Source organism: Xiphias gladius, chromosome 4, assembly GCF_016859285.1.
Source record: "Xiphias gladius isolate SHS-SW01 ecotype Sanya breed wild chromosome 4, ASM1685928v1, whole genome shotgun sequence".
Taxonomy (NCBI): Eukaryota; Metazoa; Chordata; class Actinopteri; order Istiophoriformes; family Xiphiidae; genus Xiphias; species Xiphias gladius.
The window spans coordinates 25,431,029-25,452,110 of record NC_053403.1 but is presented as its reverse complement, the minus strand read 5'-3'; the positions used below and the strand labels follow the sequence as shown (position 1 = coordinate 25,452,110).

General features: G+C 44.6%; 2 protein-coding genes across 2 annotated transcripts; both read right to left on the bottom strand.

Annotated features, from left to right (window-relative positions):
• Positions 1 to 3,019: 3,019 nt before the first annotated feature.
• On the bottom strand, positions 3,020 to 9,199 carry LOC120789383 (G-protein coupled receptor family C group 6 member A). The gene is made up of 6 exons (XM_040126057.1): positions 9,033 to 9,199; positions 8,236 to 8,527; positions 5,565 to 6,407; positions 5,162 to 5,374; positions 4,444 to 4,561; positions 3,020 to 4,194 (listed from the first exon to the last, which is right to left on the bottom strand). Exons 1-6 carry the CDS (start codon positions 9,197 to 9,199, stop codon positions 3,020 to 3,022), a joined length of 2,808 nt encoding a protein of 935 aa, XP_039981991.1.
• Positions 9,200 to 16,799: 7,600 nt separating this feature from the next.
• Positions 16,800 to 19,544, bottom strand: zgc:112001 (uncharacterized protein LOC550384 homolog). Its single transcript, XM_040126126.1, has one exon. The coding sequence runs from the start codon at positions 18,240 to 18,242 to the stop codon at positions 17,358 to 17,360; it is 885 nt and encodes a 294-aa protein (XP_039982060.1). The 5' UTR covers positions 18,243 to 19,544; the 3' UTR covers positions 16,800 to 17,357.
• Between the last annotated feature and the right edge of the window lie 1,538 nt (positions 19,545 to 21,082).

Sequence of the window (21,082 nt, the reverse complement as noted above, 5' to 3'; positions counted from 1 at the left end):
TGTGAGTATTACAAACCATATTGATGAGTTCTGCTGTCTGGTTAGCCTTTAAACTCATTTATGCGTTACTCCAACTGGTCTTCCTGGAATGTATTTTGTCACAGCACCTCCCCACACTGAGCAACTGCTGGCTGTCAGTCTTGGGGAGTGGGCTGGTCAATTACCGAGAGAGCCCGACATAATAAAAGGGTGTCATTGTGACGTTAGATGTCCAGGTGGATCCTTGGAAATGTTTTTGTGTCGTAAAAGCCTTGAAGGGTTCATGCATGGGAACTCTCTCTCCCTTGGAGCTGTTTTGCTTTAAGTTATTGTTTTCATCAAACATTTAAATGAACTGTAACGGCGACCTGGAGTGGGTTGATAACGCCAACGGAAAAACTGAGTGGTTTGAGCCCTAGAACCGGGAGACCAGGAGACTGATGTTGAGAGCTGGGAACAGCTGAATGAGAGTGCCGGCAGCTGAATGCCTTGTGGGTCAGGAAGTCTGAGAATGGGCCATTTTCCCAGAGGCCTGAAGGTAAGCCCACTCATTCCCCTCAGTCAAACAGCCAAATGGTGCCCTTTTCTCCTGGTCCTATCATATGACAGCACTGCGCTCTGGAAGCCCTAGGACAACGGTCACGTAAAATAGTCTTCTCCTAGAGTGGAGTGGTGACCATGGCAATTTCAGTCTCCCAGGCACTTTAAACAACATGCTCCCACCAAACTGCTTCATCAAACCTCAGCAACAGCACGTGTTTGATCTCCCCTCAGACTGCTTCAGTGATTTACGTTGGATCGATGCCTCTGCGTTAAAGGGCTTGGCCATACCTATGTGCATACGCTTCGCGATTATGCCATAGGTTACAGTGTAGCTGACATGAGCCTCCTCAAAATTGTAACTACACACTGGGGCTGCGGCGCCTATGGAGATACCACTTAGGGGCAGCAAGAACTGTGATTGGATGCTTGTGTTTTCCCCCTACATGTTTCTCCTGTTGGTGGAGTTAAGGAAGTTAAAGAAAGACTCTAAGTAGTCTTCTCCTTTTCACGGACGGACATCTAACAAAGAAATTACACTACAGACCTTCTCATCACAATCCCCGTATGAATGAATGAGCATAAACACATGGGTTGCACAGCAGTAGTCTCCTATTCAGTGACGAGACACAGTGGAATAACATGATAAATTACCTGGATGTGACCTGCTTGTCCAGTTGGGTGGGAGAGGGACAGTACAACAAGATGGGTACCCTGGTAAAAAGTATACCCAGTGGCGTTGTGGCAGAAAAAATTTCCGCGCAAAAAACATGTTAAAAATACCCTGTGGAGCTTTTGACCTCTAGTAGTGCTATGGAGCAGATTTTCTACAAGTGGGTCCCCGTTTCGTTTCACACTATTTCACTCATCTACAGGTGGCAGTAACGCACCAATACCCCATCAAAGTCAGGGACTTCACTTTGTACAAATTTATTTTTTGAATTGATTTTACTGATACAACAATGATGAAATGGAAACAGAATATGCAGGGATAGACAAACAAACAGGGTGATGTGGAGAATTTGACATAGTACATACCGTGTATAAAACAAAACAAAAAAGGATGAAATAGTCATGATAATTATAACAATGATAGTGACATCATGCAGTTCAATTCAATTCTGCGAATTAAATTATCGTTTTAGGGGAGATCTGTTATATAATGCATGTTTATGTGTATGATTGAACGTGTATCAGAGCGGTATAATAATATTAACAATAATTATAATAAAAATAATGATGATAATAATAATTGAAATAATAATAATAATAATAATAATAATAATAATAATAATAATAATAATAATAATAATAATAATAATAATAATGAGGATACATTTATTGAGGAAAGAGTAGGAAGGAGGATGAGGGAATACATTCATCACTTTTGTTAGACCTCAAGGATTCACATGATGTTTTTTGGTGAGAAACACTGAATGTAAACAGAAGTTTTGTTAGTTTACAAGATCCCTTGACAGGGCACCTTTAAGCCTGTGAGGGCATTTATCTGTTGCTCCAAATGGACTTTGTGGAATGTATTTCATTGTCTCACCAGTACCTGAAGCAATATTCCCCTCAACAATGCAGCTCCTTGCATTGTTTTATTGCAGAGCTGTTTTTGGTCTGAACACCTGTTTTGCTTGGTGATCTGGCCCCTCCACATAAAGTGCTGTTTTTTGTCTGGACTGCAACAGGGCGGCCAGCCCTAGAGTCAAATCTAACGACTTTTTGGACAAACCGTCGCTACTTTCCATAGAAAAGAGTTCCCATTATCGCCCTGCGATCTCGAGCTCAGGCTTTCCCTCCACAGGCACACGTCTCTATACGTCTCTTATGTCTCTGGTGATTCTGTCAGACGACGTCATGGTTTTAAAATCAGGATTTTATCAGTGCAGAGCAGCAGCTTGTCAATGTCTTGGCAATGGCTGCTGGTTAACATGCTGTCTTAATGGGCCACGTTACAGTCACTATTTCATACTTGTTCTGTTGTCTGACAACAGAAACAGAAAAACATGTAAATGAGAACAGCTTTAGTGGGAATTCAGCTGGATTAAATTACTGTGTATGTGAACACAGAGAGGAGGAGAGAAGTAAAGAGATAAGAGCAATCCAGCCACATACTAGGTTTTGATCTGGTCTTGTTACATTCTGTGTAACTTCACATCACCGTAACGCCTTCAAGGCCAAATTAAGTAGTAAATTATATAGTTTAGCTACAGTAGGCACCGTGTTCACCTGTTAAGCTGCTGACTTTGGATCATAATGGATGAAAAGTGCCTACAAATGATGTAAACAATTTAAAACAAGTCTATAAAAAGCATTTTTGTTTTACTACCTCTTTCAGTTTTTTAACAGTACAAATGAGTCAACTTAAGTCTTCTGTATACTGAAGAATACAACAGTTTTCAGTGGAAAACATTTTGACTTTACATAATTTCCATTGCAAAAGATCTGACAAAAGACTGGCTTTTAAAAGAGAAATTTGTATGATAAACAATTTTTAGAAAGATATGCTCCTACGTCTCCATGTCACTTTTGTTCCTAGCCTGTTAGACAGTGCATAGGAATAACTCTTTTCACAGGGCTTATGTATTTCAACCAGCCCAGAATCAGTAGGACTGACCTTGCTTGGTGTAGGGCTGACCTCGCTCTTCGGTATAGTTGATGTGCTTGATAAGGAAAACCTGTCACTCTTTTGTGAGGGTGTGTTCATTCCGAGGATATCTATGTATGTGTCCGTGCATGTCTCTGAATCAAGACTTTCACTGGAGAAGACTCGCCATCTTCTCAGAATCCTCTCCAGCGTATTAGTATTTGACCCCCAAAGTGCTTCATAGCACTTGGGTAAAAAATGGCAGAAGATAATGCCATAGCTGGATACTAGAATGGCTGAAGCCTGCACAGGAGTGCCCTCTTCATTGGTGGTAATATAGACCGGGATAAAACACACCCATACGAACAAGTACATCAGCATGCTAAAAATGATATAGCCTGTCTCACTGAACTCCTGAGGGACCTTTCTGCCTTTGAAGGCCAAAAGGAAGCCAATCAGTGCTAGTAGAGCTATGTAACTCAACATAATGCCAAAACCTATGTATCTCTTACCTTCACTACACTGGATTATGTTTTTCATGCTTTGTGGAGATGGAGGTGTGTCATCAACATCAGGAGAATCCCAGATCAGCCAGAGAAGACAGATGATCCCTTGGAGAGTAGTTATCAGGATAACAATTACAGGTGGCTTGTAAAGTCTGTGTAGTTGCCTGTTTGTTATTTGACCAAAGGGAAGGAAAGCCAGGAAAGTTCGATAGGCCTTTACTAGGATGCAGGACACACACAAGGTGAAGCCCATGGCATACATCACCTGGCGGGCCCGGCAGAGGTGTACATTAGGCTTGCCCATGAAGCACAGCACACTTGCAAAGCTCACTGCCAGACCAGCCATCATCACGCAGGACAATCTCACCTCAGCTCTTTTCATAGGTGGGGAATCTCTGTACACCAGAAAGATAACTAGGGTAACCAGCAACAGCAAAATGCCAAAGGCTGCAGCTGCCATCATGGCGATGGGATGAGGATCTCTCCATCGCAGGTAGGATTCCTTTCTTGGCTGGCAGTGATCCCACCCCTTGAGAGACCAACTTCCATTGGGACACTTTTTGCAGAAATTAAGGTCTGTTAAAGAAGACAGTGATATACATATTAAGGCCTATTCTGGTTTACTTAGTTCTGCAGCAGGACAGCGAATCTGCAGTTCACAGAGATAGAGATTTTACTTTAAAATTACAGTAATTTACTCTGAAAACAGAAGTCATGTGGACAGCACTATTCAGATGTATGCCTCTACCCTATGGGAAGAGCCAAAATGCCACCTGTAAGGGCCACATTGTCTCAAGTTGGTTAACATTTCAAAGCTAAACGTACCCAAGCCATCCGAGTAGGTCCCCTCCACACATTTGGTGCAGTTGTAACAGCAGGATACATTCAAGATCTTCTTTACCCAGCCACGGGGGCAGCTCTCTGAGCATCTAGACTGAGGGGTCTGTGTGAGCAAAACAAGACAACAGCCTGCAACTCATCAACTGATTTGTTACACTTAAACTTGGTCTTTCTAGGTTGAGACCGACTCAGGGTTTATGGTCATATTCAGAGATATGAGGATTTAGCACTGTAAAATAGTGATCACACTGTTAGCATTCGACAGCTACAGTTTCTGTTTGTCTTAGCCATAGGCACTCACTCAAAACCCCCTGGGTGATGTAGTTGTTGAAATAAACAACAAGTAACTATTGTTTCATTGAAGTTTAAATGATAAACTCTTTGAGCCAGTGTAACATATCCTAACAAAGTGTCCAGATTTTCACATCCCTGCCAGTAAGGACATTCTTGGTCCCCAGATGATTTATTAAGGATTCAGTATGCTTGAAACAAACTACAGTAGGTTGTACATATGTCATCCAACCACATCTATAGGCCAATTTTTGAATGGCCACACTCGAAGAGCCTGAATGTCTTTGGTGACCATCTGACCTTTTCTCCTGACTCAGGTACTGTCTTGCCTAAGGACATACAGAAACTGACTAGACCGACTACTACAGTAATCGACCTGTGAATAGATGCTTTGAGTATGGTGTTGTCTTACCGTGATATTGCCTGTTGCAAGCCAGATGACATTTTCCAGCAGTTCTATTTTTTCATCGATGACATGGTATCTCCCAGTTCTATGAAATCTTCTGTGGTGTCCATACTTTTTCCATATAATCAGATCATACCCGTTTACAAAATCACCATTTTTGTCAAAGTAGAAATTCTGGTTGTCAAGCTTGAACTTAACCTCCTTCAATTCTTTAAGGAGCTGCAAAGCAAAGGGCAGAATTTCATTTAGAATTGGGCCTTTGCAGAAATTAATCACCGATGACTGAAACGGATAGTTTATTCATGAGAATTCTAAGGAAGCACACATTACAATGTAATTCCTAAAATATAAGGGAGCTACATGTTCAAATTTGACTCTTTTGTCATCTGAAGATGATATCAATTCTCACCTTCCATGGTGGGAAGTTAATCTCTCCTGAGCATGAGGAGCTGTTACACTTTAGCAGCTTTTTGAGAGCATTTGCTACAGCCCACACCGCAACTCTATTTAGGAAGGTTTCACTTGTGTCCACATCTGTCACAAGATAGTCATCATTTTGCTCTCCGGGTTCCTTGAAACTGCATGCATTGCCGGATTTTATTTTCAGCAGATCAGGTGAGGGACAATAGTTTGGAGGTTTATTTGAGAAGCATTCAGTGGAACAGTTGAATCTCAGGTACTTGTATTCCTCAATGAAGTGGTTGTATCCTCCTGGGGTTGCTGTAAGATTCTTCAAATAATTATCAAATGATTCACTCTTCCCTACAACAAAGGTGAAGCCCAAGATGTCCCCAACACTGTTAATGCCATCCATCTTGGCAAGGGACCAGCTCCTGGACCAGGCATCACTGGCAATCCAGGTCTTTGATGTGTTGGTCCTGATCATTTCTTTAAAGAGGACCTCCACCAGCTCTGCCTTGAGGATTAGCAGTACCACCTGGGCACTGGAAGAACGGATCTTCTGAGCGACCTGCTGGATACGTTGCTCGCTGGATGAATGATCGAGGTAATGAGGCAACACCTCCTGGTAGGCCAAGCACACATGATTTTCCTCAGCATCCCTGAAGAAGCTCTGGAAAGCTGCTTTGCCATATTCATCGTCCCCATACACAACCCCGACCCAGTTCCAGTGATAGTGATGCATCATTTTGGTCAGTGCTTTGGTCTGATGAGTATCACTGGGAATAGTACGCATAAAAACTGGATAGCGCAGCTTATCACTCAGTTCCGCTGAGGATGATGTGCTGCTCAGCTGATAACATGAAATTAGACGAGAGGAATTTTAAATATACAAAAAATAAACACACACACGCACACACACACACACACACACACACACACACACACACACACACACACACACACACACACACACACACACACACACACACACACACATATATATATATATATAATACACTCACTGAGCACTTTACTATGAAAACTTGTCCACCCACTTAATCATGCAGTTATCCATTCAGCCAATCATGTGGCGGAAAAAATGTGATCTCAGTGACTCTGAGCGTGGCATGATTGTTGGTACCAGACTGGCTGGTTTGAGTGTTTCTGAAACTGCTGATCTCCTGGGATTTTCACACAAAACAGTCTCTAGAATTTTTACCCAGAATTGAGCCAAAAACAAAAAAACATCCAGTGAGCAGCAGCTCTGAGGATGGAAACACCGTCAGAGGAGACTGGTCAGACTGGTTGGAGCTGACAGAACGGCTACGGTAACTCAGACAACCACTCTTTAGTACTGTGGTGAGCAGAGAAGCATCTCAGGATGAGCAACACGTCAGACCTTGAGGTGTATGGACTACAACAGCAGAAGACTACTTCAGGCTACAGTCCTGTCAGCCAAGAACAGAAATCTGAGGCTGCAGTGAACACAGGCTGCACCAACACTGGACAGTTGAAGATCAGAAAAACGTAGCCGGATCTGGTTAAATTGGATTTCTACTGAGGCAGCAGATGCCAGGGTCAGAATTTGCCGTCAACTGCATGAATCCATGGACCCAACCTGCCTTGTTTCAACAGTCCAGACTGGTGGTGGTGGTGTAATGGTGTGGGGGATTTTTTCTTGGCTCCTCTTTGGGCCCCTTAATACCAACCAATCATAGTTTGAATGTCACAGCCCGTCTGAGTATTGTTGCTGACCATGTGCTTCCCTTTATGGCCACAGTTTACCATCTTCTAATGGCTACTTCCGTCAGGATAATGCTCCATGTCACAAAGCAAAAGTCGTCTCAAACTGGTTTCATGAACATGACAGTGAGTTCAGTGGACTTCAGTGGCCTCCCCAGTCACCACATCTGGATCCAGTAGAACTCCTTTGGGATGTTTTATAACAGGAGATTGGCAGCATGAATGTGCAGCTGACAAATCTGCAGAAATGACATGATGCAGTCATGTCGACATGGACCAGAATCTCAAAGGAAGGTTTCCAACATCTTGTGGAATCCAGGCCACGAAGAACTGATGCTGTTTGAGAGAAAAGGGAGGAACTACCCAGTGTAAGTATGGTGTTCCTAATAAAGTGCTCTGTGAGTGTATATACTGTAAATTGGATTCATGGTGTCAATTTGTGAATTACAGATTCGAAAGTTAAAACTTCTTATAATACTCAAAAGTCCCTTCAAATCCCGACATTTTCACCCAGCACATTATGTTTTGAATTTCAACAACAAAATAAAGGAATACATCCTTAATTCTTGTAGGATTAGTAATATATATGATATTACAGTATTTCTAAGAATACTACAAAATTTTAGGAAATACAGTTGTTTGAGGCTTATCAAGAGTTAGATGTAAAAATCATACCAATTTAAATTTCTGTGGGTGTTGTTAAAAGATTGCTCCAAGATGAACTTAGCACAAAGACTGGGAGCGGGGGCAAACACTGAGCATAAACCTTTCAACTGTTTCAAATGTGTATCATTTACGTGCTATAGCTAGCAAGCTAGGCAGCAAACATATTCCCCAATATATCGTAGTATTTCTAAAGCAAATGTACTACTATAAATTTATTGAATACTTTGCAGTAAAATGTATTTGCAGAACAGAAAGTATTTGTGACTTACTAGTGGGACCATGTACACATTTAGCAGTCTGGCCAAAGCAACGGACTCCTCAGAGTATAGTGCTCCTAAAATAATCTTGGTTGTGGGCCTGAAGTCGGTGTAGTTGCACTCTACATTTAGAGAGCCGTTGACTGCGAGCATGTGCCCCACATTTTGCAGTGCTTTGCTTGCATATGAGCATGTGTCACACATCAAATATCCAAGACGCACTCCTGGGAGGAAACCAGCAGCATTTATCTGCTCAATTTCATGGATTATAGCCAAGGATTTCAGAAATGATGGCAGATCAAAACTGAAAATAGACAGTGTAAAAAACAAACAAATATTAAAGTCTTTACTTGAGGAACTGTGGTGAAGAAAGTTATTTAGACATATATATATACATATATCAGAGATTTTTCAGTTAATAGAGTTTATAGAGAAATGAACTCGTACAAAACACTGAGGACATTTTTGAAAAGAGGTGCAATGTGGTTGATTGAAAATTCGAATCAACAAGGATACAAAACACCTTTCCCTCTCTCTAACTTGTTATTTTCCTGTTTGTTTTTAGAAAAATACATTTTTTCTAAAGGTGCAATGTCTTTCTTTGAGATTTCTGAAATGTGACTGAAAAATGACTTTTATAAATGTCGAAAGCAGCATCTCTTCCCAAAATGATGAATCCTCTGGACTACCCACTGACCTATACGAGTGTTAATTGGCACTACCTTCTACCAAAACAACAGTACCTTCCTGACACATACCTGTATGTGAATACCATCTAATGTAGTATATCCATCAGGTCTTATACTCACTCTGAGCAGTAGTAGCTTTCAGGTTTAATCCGTTCTTGAACTGCCTTCACTTTACGATGACACGGCAACAGTATTCCTATAACAACATCCCCAGGGGCATGGGCCCCACAAATGGGCTGAGCGACGTCACATCCATCCACACAGGCCAGGACGCTGCTCAGAATCATCAGGGCCAAGAGAAGGCTGCACGGCAGACGACACATCTGCATCTTGAACGGAGCAGGTGAAAAAAGCACTTCTGGGATGTACAGGAAATCTTTTAATCTTCACATGGAATTTGGGAGGTGCCTGACACAGTGCATGCAACAAACCTGTTTTCAAGCAAGGAAGAATGTTTAATAGATCAAATGTCATCCTCCACTCATTTCTCACTTTGACAGGTGCTAGTACAAGAAAGTAGAACAGAGTACCAAAGAATTTCTTTAACTGACTCAATTGTTGGACAGAATACGGAAGACTACGGTTTCTGTGGTTCCTGGAGTGGGGTTCGGGGACCTTGACAGGCCTTTACAGTGAGCGTCTCGAAGCACAAATGAAAGAATCCATCAACAAATCAGTCAAAAAAAATGCTCGTCATTTATTTGTCCTTTATTATCCTGAAAACAACAGAGTGCTCATAAGGGTGTGATTTTGAGCACGTGCACTCTTTGCTTGTTGCGCAGCCCAGCCTGTGCCGTCTCGTTGTTTGTGTCCTCTGCTTGGCAGTTCCCTGCTCTCTTTTTTTTGCTTCTCCCTTCCAAGAAGTCTGAGGGTGGAGCTGAGAACCTGTCAGTGATGCAGTGAAATGTGAGTAAACACAATTGGTCAGAAGACTGTGTAATGTGTGGTTGGACCAGAATTTGCCATGCATAAATCAGGCAGGACAGGAAAGTTTTTGGGCAGGTCAGCAAGCATAAGACATATGACTAGCAGGCTAAAGATAACATTCCACAGGAAAAAAACCTTAAATTTATCCCTGAATTCCGTCCAACAATATTGTTGAAATGAAATGAATATATCAACAATTGGACTCTATTTTCATTTGTTTAATAGTAGTAGTGAAAAAAAAAAAAAAAAGGCAAAAAGGCAAAGGAGTTTCTTCTGCACCGTATGTCTCTGGACTTTGGGAGGAAACCAATAAAAACTCAGACAGACCATGCAAAACCACCCACTCACCCAGCAGAACGCTGATACTGACTGATGATCAAAAAAAAAGATTGTGTGGATTCAGGCAGTTTGACACCAATGATCTTACTGTCCACTTGAACTATGTGATTTAGCCTGTTCTTTTTACCTGTCGAGATCGTCAAATGAAAGAATAAGATAAGTCGTAGTAGTGCTCTTGAATCTACCGTGGTGTCATGGGTTTTAATCAAATCCCAAACCGATTTTGCCTCTTAAGGAGGTGAAGTGATCGTTGGGCTTTTTTTTTTTCAGAGTTGGGGTATTATCATTGAATGTCGGCTGATTGTCAGTGAATCATATCATTATCAGCTGTCATTGAATGATAATACCGTTGACTTGTTTCAAACAAACCAAGGCTGACATCAGCAGCTCTACGTGAACCTGCAGAGGGAAATCAAATCAAATTTTGACTGAAGAAAATGCACTCTGACATGTTTAAAGGCTTAATTTGCTGTACGCGGGCGTCATGAAGCAATAGTTGGTTTTGGGCATCATACTCGAGACTGCAACTTCCTGTGTCATACATAACTACAGACTGCCATGAACAGCTGACACGCCAGCTATACTGTATTTGTTTAGTGTTTGAGTTCATATGTATCGCATATATATATGCTTTGTATTCTCATTACCTACAAAAAAAAACAAGAAAAAAAGAAAAAGTAAAAAGAACACTGATATCAGGGGAGTTCGGTCAAAAGTGGACGCTGGTGGGAACTATGGGATCTATCATTAGAAAAGGCTGGACAGTCAGAGATGACTGATCCATTGAGGCCACAATGTTCCGGAGAAACATCACACACCTGTACTGCAGAGATGGGACCTGCACAGAACACATTTTGTCACAGTGAGAATGTAGGTGAGTGAATTGCTGCATTCAAAATAAGACAAAAGCAAGAAAAAATCGGAGGGAACGTTTCATGTTTGTACGAGTTATATATTCATACTTAAAAGCGTATTTTGTGCCAGTGCAAATTATTAATGTATTTTACCATGGATTAAAATCGATACAAAACGTTCAGTCGGTAGCCTGTCAGTTTCTTGATTGACTGCAGACATGCTATTTATTGCCATTTCATTTGGCCTGGAACATGTCAGACACGGACCATACCTGCTACAGGTACGCATCATATACTGCTTGATTCAGCACAGTCATACCTTTCCAGAAAATCCTGGTTAGTGTGTCCGGGACTGTCCCAGCCACAGCTGCCTTAAAGTAAATAAATACATTCATTAAAGACTCTCATATTTGAATTTCAACTTATTGTACGTCTGTGTTTGTAGTACTGTGTTTCCTCAATGCATCAACATATTCACATTTGGTTTTTCAAACATGTAGAGGAACCCCCTGCCCACTGTCACACACAATTTGGGAGGAATCAGAGCTTGCATTACGAAGGTACAGGAGTTCAGGTCCAGCATCTCCCGTCCCGCCGGGCTTTATTTTGCACTTCTTTTCTTTATGGGGGGAGCCAAAATATCTGTCAGCTTACCTACATTTGCAGTAAAGAGTCCATTTCATCCGTGGAAAACCTTAGAGAATATGAAAAACATGGTTGTGCTTTGTTCTACCTCCGGTTGGGGTATCTCGTAAACTAAAGCACTTTTGCGGGTCTTCCTTCCAGCCCGTCACTTGGGTTGCTTATACTGTACTTGAGATTGAATGCTGGTGTTCTCACCAGCCTAAACAGACGGGGGCAAATTTGTCTCTCTGAACTTCTGTGTTTGTTTCTTATCTCCTATGTATATGTGTGAACGATGTGCTTGAGTTAGCATCTTATGTGTTTGCGTAGTCTGTTCTCTTTCCAGGTCTCTATTGGTGGAGAGGAGCTCATGTGGCTCAGGTCGGATCTGTCTGCCGGCACCTGGAAGTTGTTTGATGTCCTCCTGGATCCATATTCTTCATATATATTTCCAATCTTCCCATACTTTTATCATCCTGATTGTCCATACTGTAATTTTACTATGTTGCACTATTCTGGACAGAAGACAACTATCGCTTGGAGACTGTCTTCTGTCAAAAACAAGCCCATCAGTCGTCTTTGCAAGCAGCTTCTCATGACCCATAGTTACGTTTGATTGTTGAACGACCTCTAGTAGTCAAAGTAATTATGACGGGACCAAAGGAGGAAGTCAGGTGATGTAGCATAAAGAGCAACACAGTCTGCGTTGGACGAGGTTGGGACGGAAGGTCGACGAAACACAGGACCTTCACACGGGAGACAGCTGTTCATTTTCCAACGTTGTTTCTTTTATCCAGGGTCGTTCCATAACCTTAACTGCGTGTTTATTGGTGATAAGTACTTATTGGAACACAAACCAGGATCTTTTCCAAAACACAACCACATAGCTTTTGAGCCTGGACCTGACCAAACTGTGAGCGTTCCACAACTTTAGCCGTGTGTTTGTCATTTACAATGAGGACGAAGGTATGGCGCGCTCCTATAGGTCGTATCTGAGGGTGGAGACAAAGGCCCCATGGTATATGGTTGTGCGGGTTGGAGGACTGGTTGATGGCATGTCTGTCCACCCTGAAGAGGGATCCCTCCTCAGTTGCTCTTGCTGAAGGTTTCTTCCATTTTGTTTCCTGTCAAAGGTCTTTTTGGGGCGTTCTTCCTTATCAAAGAGGGTGTATGCTAACAGATTGTTAGGCCCCTTTACGCAAATGAGTGATTCTGATATTAAGCTTTATAAAAAATGAATATGACTTGACTTGACTTCATTAAATAACCAGGTCTTAACCAGACTCTCCTCAGACTTTGAAAATACCATACATACTTTGACTGTCATACTCACACCTAACCTGTTTGGTTAGTACTAGTCAACTGGGAAAAACCCCGCGCCAGACCTTGACATCTCATTTTGCAATGTGAATGTATTGTTACTTTCTGAAAAAGCCCTTAAAGTTGGCATTGAATGCAACTCACTGCTTCAGAATCCTTTAATGTGAATTAATGAAATATGAAACTGGCCTGGGCAAATTTTACATAAAGCCAGCGCTGGCTTTGGCCATTTTGGTGCACTGGGCGAGAGTAGGATTTGGTGATCTCTTACCTTTTGAGCTCAATAAACCATTTGAAAAACCCATATGATGATCTTATAGACCATGATGCATTGCTGTAGATTAAACTACCCAACAGTATATAAAGGAGTTCAAATGAGCTGAACTTTTAACATGTACAGCAGTAAAATGCAACATACACATTAATGCAGCAGTAATATTCATCCAGTAACATCCCTGACAGGGAGCATCTTTCTGCATAATGGATTATGCAGAAAGATGGATGCATAATGCATAATGCATTGGACAGTTGTGACAAACGCTGGACAATGCTGCCCTCTGTCGGCAACTTACCAGCAAAACACACAGACTAGATTACAGCGTGACTCACCAGGGAGCTGGTGTGCAGGACTTTGTCACTTGTTTAGATTTACTTTTGTATTTCTGTTAACCGTTTACAGGATGAGGATGTCGTCAGAGGGAGTACGTTGCCTAACTGCTTAAGCACAATTTCTGAAGCACCGTCGCAGTTGTCAGAAGACTGAGCGGCACGACACTTCATTTGTCCTGAAAGAGGCTGTTACTCACTCAGAACCTTCAAACTGTGTCAAAAGTAAATAACGTGATCAACAGGTTGATCACTGCTGGCAGAGTGAAATGCCCCTTTATCACTGATCAAGTCAAGTTTTCACAGTCGGTTCCCAGGCTTCTTACTGTCACTGCTCACCCATCAGGTATGTTCCCTGTTCACACGAAGTTCCTTATACGTGACAGTAATGTGAAACAGAAAACAGAAAAATGAAGCGACAGCTAGAATATAGACCGAATGGATTGACTCCAATAATACATATAAATAAGAAACTATTTACAAATGAAAAACAACATTTAAATCCCCTCCAGTATCTTCCTGGCTGTCCACATATTCCTGTCTCTCTGTTCACAGCATTTCAGGTAATATCTGACCTTACAAAACACCCCCAAAAAAAATCTTTTAGCGTGGTGCAATCCTCCCTTATATGTCTGTGCCATGATGCTGTCTCCGTCTCGCCCTCTGACCAAACCCAACCACAGCCCGCATCTCTTCTTCTGCACCAGGGGCCTGTTGTCTGTCTGCTCTGTTCCCCGGTAACAGCGGCACATGTATGAAAGCAAGAAAAGCAGAAATTGTTGTGGGAAGATGAACTATGTGCTGAGAATTGTGATTTTCATTCTGCAGTTGCTATCATATAACCTCAGTGAAGCCTTGGAACGAGCTCACACTGTTCCACGGTGTGGAGAATCTCTCTTTTCTGAATGAAAGGTTTCAAAAGAGGATCTTAACTTACTAGCCTTTGCTGGAGCTTTCAGCCCCAGAAAAAGCGTCTTTCTTGTGTTTCTTTAAGCTTTGGAAAGGTTTCAGGTGAAGAACAACAGGATTGCATAGGTTTTGCATCATTATTCACACGTTCTCCTTCATCATAGGCTTCAATTCTAAATGGGACTTTTTAATCAGTCTGTCAAAAAATCTCGCTCATCCTTAAAATGCTATGGCTGCCTGCACTTTGTGTGTTACAGCCCGATATAAAAATCAGAAAAAGTAAAATACGGAACTCAATTAAGCTGTGACTGCCAGCACTGTCGGATGCAGCTGAGTGAACTTAGTTTAACGTCAGAGCCCTTTTTTGTGTGATGGTTGTGTGAAGTGCCGCATTTTTTTCGCCAAGGCTGCAGATGTGTTGCTTGTCGATGAGACCACGAGGAGAAGCAGGACAAACAACACGTGCAGCCCTTCTGACTCCCAGCAAATCATTATGCAGAGATCAAATGAAGAACTTGTACAGTCCTGCTGCAGTCGGCGCTCGGTGTACGTCGTATTCTGTGTCACTGCGTCCAGGTGAAATCCGCAGATCAGTGTCCCTGCAAAAAGCCCCAGAGAAACTCCAGCCGTCCCACGGGGTTTAAATCTCAAGTGTGTCTTCTCACACCCGTAAGATTATAGAAATATTATCGAAGGCGTGCAGGTTCACCCGGGCTCTACCGCGTCATCTCCCCCCTGGGGCTCTAAGGATTCCGTCTTATCTGGTCATCACAGGGCCGCTGGGTTTTTCTTTCGCTCCCGTCAATGCAGTCTTTACACCGAGTGAAGTCACGCGTTACTTTGATGTGAAAATCCCCAGTCTTCCGTTTACCTGCTGAGCTGAAGTCATCTTTCCATCATTGTTCATATGAAAAACTGCGTGAATTCATCTGGGTTTCTGTTACGGCAGCTCAACGAAACCCTAAGCAATGAACTCAAGCTGCGGGAAGAGGAGCAGCAGCACCTCCGTGTTGTCGCTAATAGGCCATTTACTTTTTGTAGCCTTGTGTATAAGAAGTGATCGTTGTTTTCCAGCACGGGTATGAACTGTAGCCAAGGGCTATTAGAATAGGTTGCTTCAGTAGAGTAACAGCAAAGCAAAGAAAAGGGGCCAGCGTGTCAGGAGTATGGATGTGTGCTGGTGCAGGGCAGATCTCCCTCGGATACTGTACATCTCAGACCCCGTGCTTCACCAGGTACAGGGTCGCTGACTCAGCTCACTGTGCCGAGTAAAAAAAAAAAACAGAAAACGCAGCTGGTCCTCTCGCTTCGGCCCCATTTTTGATTTGAGAAAGTGTTCATTGGCAAACTTCCCTCCGTGAGTAAATACAGTAGGTTGAAGGGTCGATTCACCCAAATGACAAAACAACAGAAAGTACTCATTTCCCCTACGTGTGGAAAAACTGCACTTCCAGTTTTAGTGGTGGGGTTTTGAGATCCCTGAGACTTCTGGGAAGAGGTTGGCATCAGTCAGCATTAACAACAGAAACAGAATGCAGTTAGTACGCCTCCAATGAATTCCTTCCTGTTACGTCAAAACCAAGCTGCAGTCACTAAGCCGGTGCATGTCTGGATTACTGACCGGGCAAAGTGAGCAACGCCCCTGGGAGCATGAGGACTTTCTGTTCATGGTGTGGCAGTTGGTTCGAGCTCATTTTATTAACCGAAAACACGTTTGGCAAATCTACCTGTAGCACTGAGGCGCCTCATAAACGGAAGTGACGGGGTTGAACGACTGGTACTTTTACACAGTCTCTGGCCTCATCTCGTATCTGACTGTAGACCGAGACTGATTATCACCCCGTGTTGAATTTACACAGTGCAAATGCATTTCTAATGAATCAAGTTACTACTAGAGTAAATTCTAAGTGCTCGGAGTGCAATATGCACCAGGCATAGAAAGTAGGAGGATTGCAGAAAACACTTGGGGCCCAGAGCTCAGCTCTGCCCCCTTTTTTCCAGAGCTTTCAACCGCATCCCACAGTCTTCTTCATTGGAGGGAGTGCGCTCAGTCGTCGGGCCGCAAGTGCAGAGGAAAGCTCCAGAAAAAAAGCCTCCGAGAGTTCGCATTTTTTGGGACATATTCCAAAGTCAAGAATAATCCTCCACACTCAACAACAGTGTGTCCCCAGTGTTGACCTCTTTGCTCGCTGACTGGGATTTTTCATCAGCTGGGAAAGGTTTTATTGTTGTTAGGTGATGAAAACCAGCAGATATCTACAAACCTGTTCGATGGCATTCATGGAGTCAAGAAAGACAGGAGGAGATGATCACTTGGATTCCTATTTATTTAAAAATAATCAGTCATCCGAAGAGTTTTCAAAGGATCTATAAGATCGCTCTCTTCAACATTACTGTTAAATACAACCCCAATAAATTAAGATCAGTACACATTTCACACCCCACACGGACTGTTCGCAGTGTTGGTCTACTCCTCTGATATGATGCAGCGGCTTACACAGCAGTAGTATTAGTAGGTAACACTTTAGAACGAACTGGTTATTAATGCCTGAATTAGTGTGAAAAGTTAAAGAATATGGCTGTTGATTCCCGCGGCCTCTACCATCCAATCAGCCTCCGGCGTCCAGCTGATTACATCAGTTGACTGTCAGTCGGATTCAAGTCACATCATTAGATGTGATTCACTCGTTTGTTCCCTGACTGTGTTTATTTGTGCAGCCTTATAATCAAGTGTTAGTGCTTTTCAGTCAAGCTGGCTCTTCACACACCCACGCAGGCACGCGCGCACACACGCACACACACACGCACACCATGCGGAACTAGTACAGTTTTCTTACAGTGGAGCATGCATCACGTCGTGCCGATGCTACACCACCCTCTGCCTGTCCCGCTGGGTCACAGGCAGACCCGCCGGTTTGAGGGAGGAGGGGATGGGCAGCTCACGCAGGCTTTCCGGGAAGGTCGCGGGGCTCAGCTGCTGCAGAATGGTCTGCATGGCGGTGAGGACCAGCGGCGCCGGGCTCCTTCCTGCCAGGTACCTGTAGGTCTCCTCGCCCAGGACCTTGGCCCAGCGCTCCGGCTCTCTGCCCAGAGCTCCTTTCATTTGGAAGTGGACCTTTGGCATGAACATGAGCAGGTTGTCCAAGCAGCGCCTCCTCTCCCCGCGGTTCACCTCCTCGGAGTCCCTGAGTTTCTCCAGAATGACATCCAGCGGGGTCAAGCCCTTGTGGTCCTGGGCGTGCGGGGACGCTCCGCTCCCCAGCAGCATGATGAGCGCCTCGGGCCGCAGGAGCTCGCAGGCCAGATGTAACGGGGTTCTGCCGTCCTCCACGTGAAAACAGCCGGCTCGGTCCGTGTAGGACGGCGCGCCGGGTGTCCGGTGAGTCTCCTGTAAGAGGAGGCCGAGAATGTAGCGCCTGTCGTAGCGGACAGCCATGGCCAGGTGTGGCGAGGAGGACGGGCAGCAGCAGAAGCGCTCCCCGGGCTTCGCTAGCGCTTCGTCGGTGTACCGGCTCAGCAGGTACTGGGCGTATGCCTGGTGGTCGTGAACTATAGCGTAGAGCAGCGCCTCCGACGGGCTGTAAACCCTCTGACTGGCGTCCTCCTCCTGGTAAAACGTCTCCATCGTCCGCATGTCCTCCAGCATCCAGACCGGCTTCAGGTCCCGCACGGCCCGGTAGAAGAGCAGCGAGAGGGACTTCCGATGCTTCTCGATGCTCCGAGCCGCCGAGGTGACGGCTAAAGAGGCCATGGCGACCCGAGTCACTGGCGTCCTCGACGGGCTAGGCTGCGTCCTTCATCGCTCTGGAGCCGAGCAGCTACGCGGACAGCGCGCCGACACATTATGTTGAGTCACAGAACAAGGAGAAAGCACAGGGCCACGGCTCCGTGTACACAGCGATTCACACGGACTCAGAGCCACATTCCAGCAGGGTCGCGGCGGCCGCGGGGCTCCTCTCTGCAGTGCCGAGCCGGCGCGCATGCGCGCGGCCTGACCGCGAAACTTTATTGACAATCGCGTTACGCGAGTGAATGTTCGGAATCAGATGTCTGCGACGTCTGCCGGTCGCCTGCGTGCGACATGAAGGTAAAATGTCCCTCCCGGATGTTTGGGGATCTTTTCAAACATCTGACATCCGGGGAGGGGGAACAAAAGGCGGGTCGTCAGAGTTGCTTTGTGCCCTTCGATCGGTTAGTTGGTCACAGACTCCGGCTGGAGGCCTCCTGCGCAGAAAGCCCGCAGATTAAAACACCCGGAGAGGCGATGCCATGTCCGCCCAAAGGTCACGACCTGTGACGAGGAGTCACGTGTACATGCTGGTCTTCGGAAGGAGTCGCAAGCTGAGCGTCCTGTAAGTGTAGCAGTGAAACGGGTGGTGCGGGGTCACGTGAGAAGAGTCGGTGGGTACCAGAACAGAAACAAAGTCACCGTGAAAGCCGCCATCCGTTCATTCACTGCCCCGAGCTGGGGTCACCTGTCGTCAAACAGCAGAACACAACAAGACACCGGCTGTAAAGAACTCACACAGAATGCACACAGCTGAGGCGTTACATACGGGGATTGGCCTCTGTCTCCCCCACAGCTGTGGGAAAGTCTGACAGATGAGACTGCCTTGAGCAGCCTGCCGTGTTTTTTGACTTCAGTGAGACTCGAGAGAGTTTCCCCAGCCAAGATGAGCGGCGCCAGCAACGCTGTGTCTGACCAGTAAAGAAGAAGCACCCGTAAATATCATTCAGCCAGTCGTGTGCTTAGGAGAGCACTGTGTGACTGTTTCTATGGAGTCCAGTAGTTCCATGTTTGCAAGTAAAGAGTACAGTGCACTATGAAATGTAACAACAAATAACATATATATTAACAACCACCAGTGCAACAACGAGTCGTAGTATGAATCACATGAAATCCATAAATGAGGACATAAACTCCGCGGTGACAGGTGCCAGTCAGGCTGGATCTGCCGTTCCAGCTTATCCGTGAGAGTGGTGGTGGTGGGGGCCGAGGCTTATCCCGGCTGGCATTAGGCCCGAGGCGGGGTGCACCCTGGGCAGGTTGCCAGCGAAACGTGCGGCTGACGTTATCCAACAAAATGCTGCCATCACCTAGTGGCTACACGTGGCAGGACAGAATTTTGAATTATTCCAGTGACGGCGAGAACAAGCGCCATTGAGCACGATGAGCCTCTAAATAGAAAACACACGGGCACAGAACACACAAGTCACAGGGTTCACTGATCAACTGTCAGAGAACGTCACGCTGACACCCTGGGCCAGATAATGAGGGAATGGGCCCCTGGGCGCAGACAGACAGAAGGCCCCACACCCTTACTTCCTCCCCTCCCTCTCTGACAACAGCATTTTGCAGATGAAACGGATCCACACTCAAAATGACACCGACACTCCGCAGAAACAAATTACAGGAGGGAGCCACACATATTAATGCAGGTTGTGTTTTCTTGAAGCAGATCTATTCTGATCGGGACGTTCCTACTTTTGACTGAGCTCGTTGACTTTCCAAACAGATATGTTAATACCGGTCACGTCCTGGTTGCAACCGCAGACGAGGCTCTGGCTTCTGGGCCCCCTGACCCTGATCCTGATCCTGACCCGGGCCTGTGCCCAGTGGACCCAGTCAGCCATCATGTCATGGACTGAACGATGCAACCCACTTATTCTTACTGTATATGACAAAAGAAGGTCAGCCGCAGCAGGACGGGTGGCGATCGACATCACACCGTCATGCAGACACGGATGAACAAGTACCTTCACACCCACGTGCTCCCCAACTGTAAACAGAAAAAAACCTCACTAATCTCTCTGCATGTGCACTGGCATGCATAGCAGTTGTAACATTGCTGCTTAACTGTTGATAGTAATTAACAACAAATGGAGAAACAATAGTAATAAATATACATTACAATGGATAATAACGTAACAACAAGTGCAAAGTACTTGGATGCATTTTTGCTGGTGATACTCGTTTACTTAAATAACATTTTGAATGCGGGACTTGTGCTTTTAATGTCTTATTTTTACGTTGTGGTATTTACTTTCTTTCAGCTCGGCGTTTCTTTATGGAGATGTTCAAAGTTAGTGATGAAACTCTAAATCTATAAATCTACATCCGTGCACACGGCCCAGAACAGTGCTTGAATATGTAGCAGAAACGGCTCTTGCTCCTTTGCAGATGAAGACAGCGATGTTCTCCTCAAGGGGCGATTTCTCTGTTACAGTGGTCACCTTTCATTTTAACCGTGTCAGCCCCAAATTTAGAGAGTACTGCTACAGTATGTTCTCCACGCAGTACAGTGGGCACGACTTGTTGTGCAGTAGTCATCTTTGGTCACACAGGGGCAGTAGTGATCTACGGTATGTGGACCTCCACTGTCTTGTAGACGTACCGGACGTCGTCCAAACACAAGGAAACAGGGTGACAACGGTACAGAGCCTGAACGGAATGCAACAGTGTAACAGCTTCATCAGTCTGCTGCACTTTTACACATCACAACATGTCTGCATGTTTTTGGTTTACTTACTGTATAGTTGACTTTAGTGAAGACGCTGTAACAAAGATTGAAAATATGCTATAACAACTTT

Bases quoted from the DNA above. Each gene is read 5' to 3' on its own strand.
- zgc:112001 (XM_040126126.1), bottom strand. From the start codon at position 18,242: ATGGCCTCTTTAGCCGTCACCTCGGCGGCTCGGAGCATCGAGAAGCAT.
- LOC120789383 (XM_040126057.1), bottom strand. From the start codon at position 9,199: ATGATTCTGAGCAGCGTCCTGGCCTGTGTGGATGGATGTGACGTCGCT. The intron at 8,528-9,032 runs GTGAGTATAAGA...GTCTATTTTCAG, and splicing joins GAAAGCTACTACTGCTCAGA to TTTTGATCTGCCATCATTTC. The intron at 4,562-5,161 runs GTAAGACAACAC...TTGCTCACACAG, and splicing joins TTGCAACAGGCAATATCACG to ACCCCTCAGTCTAGATGCTC.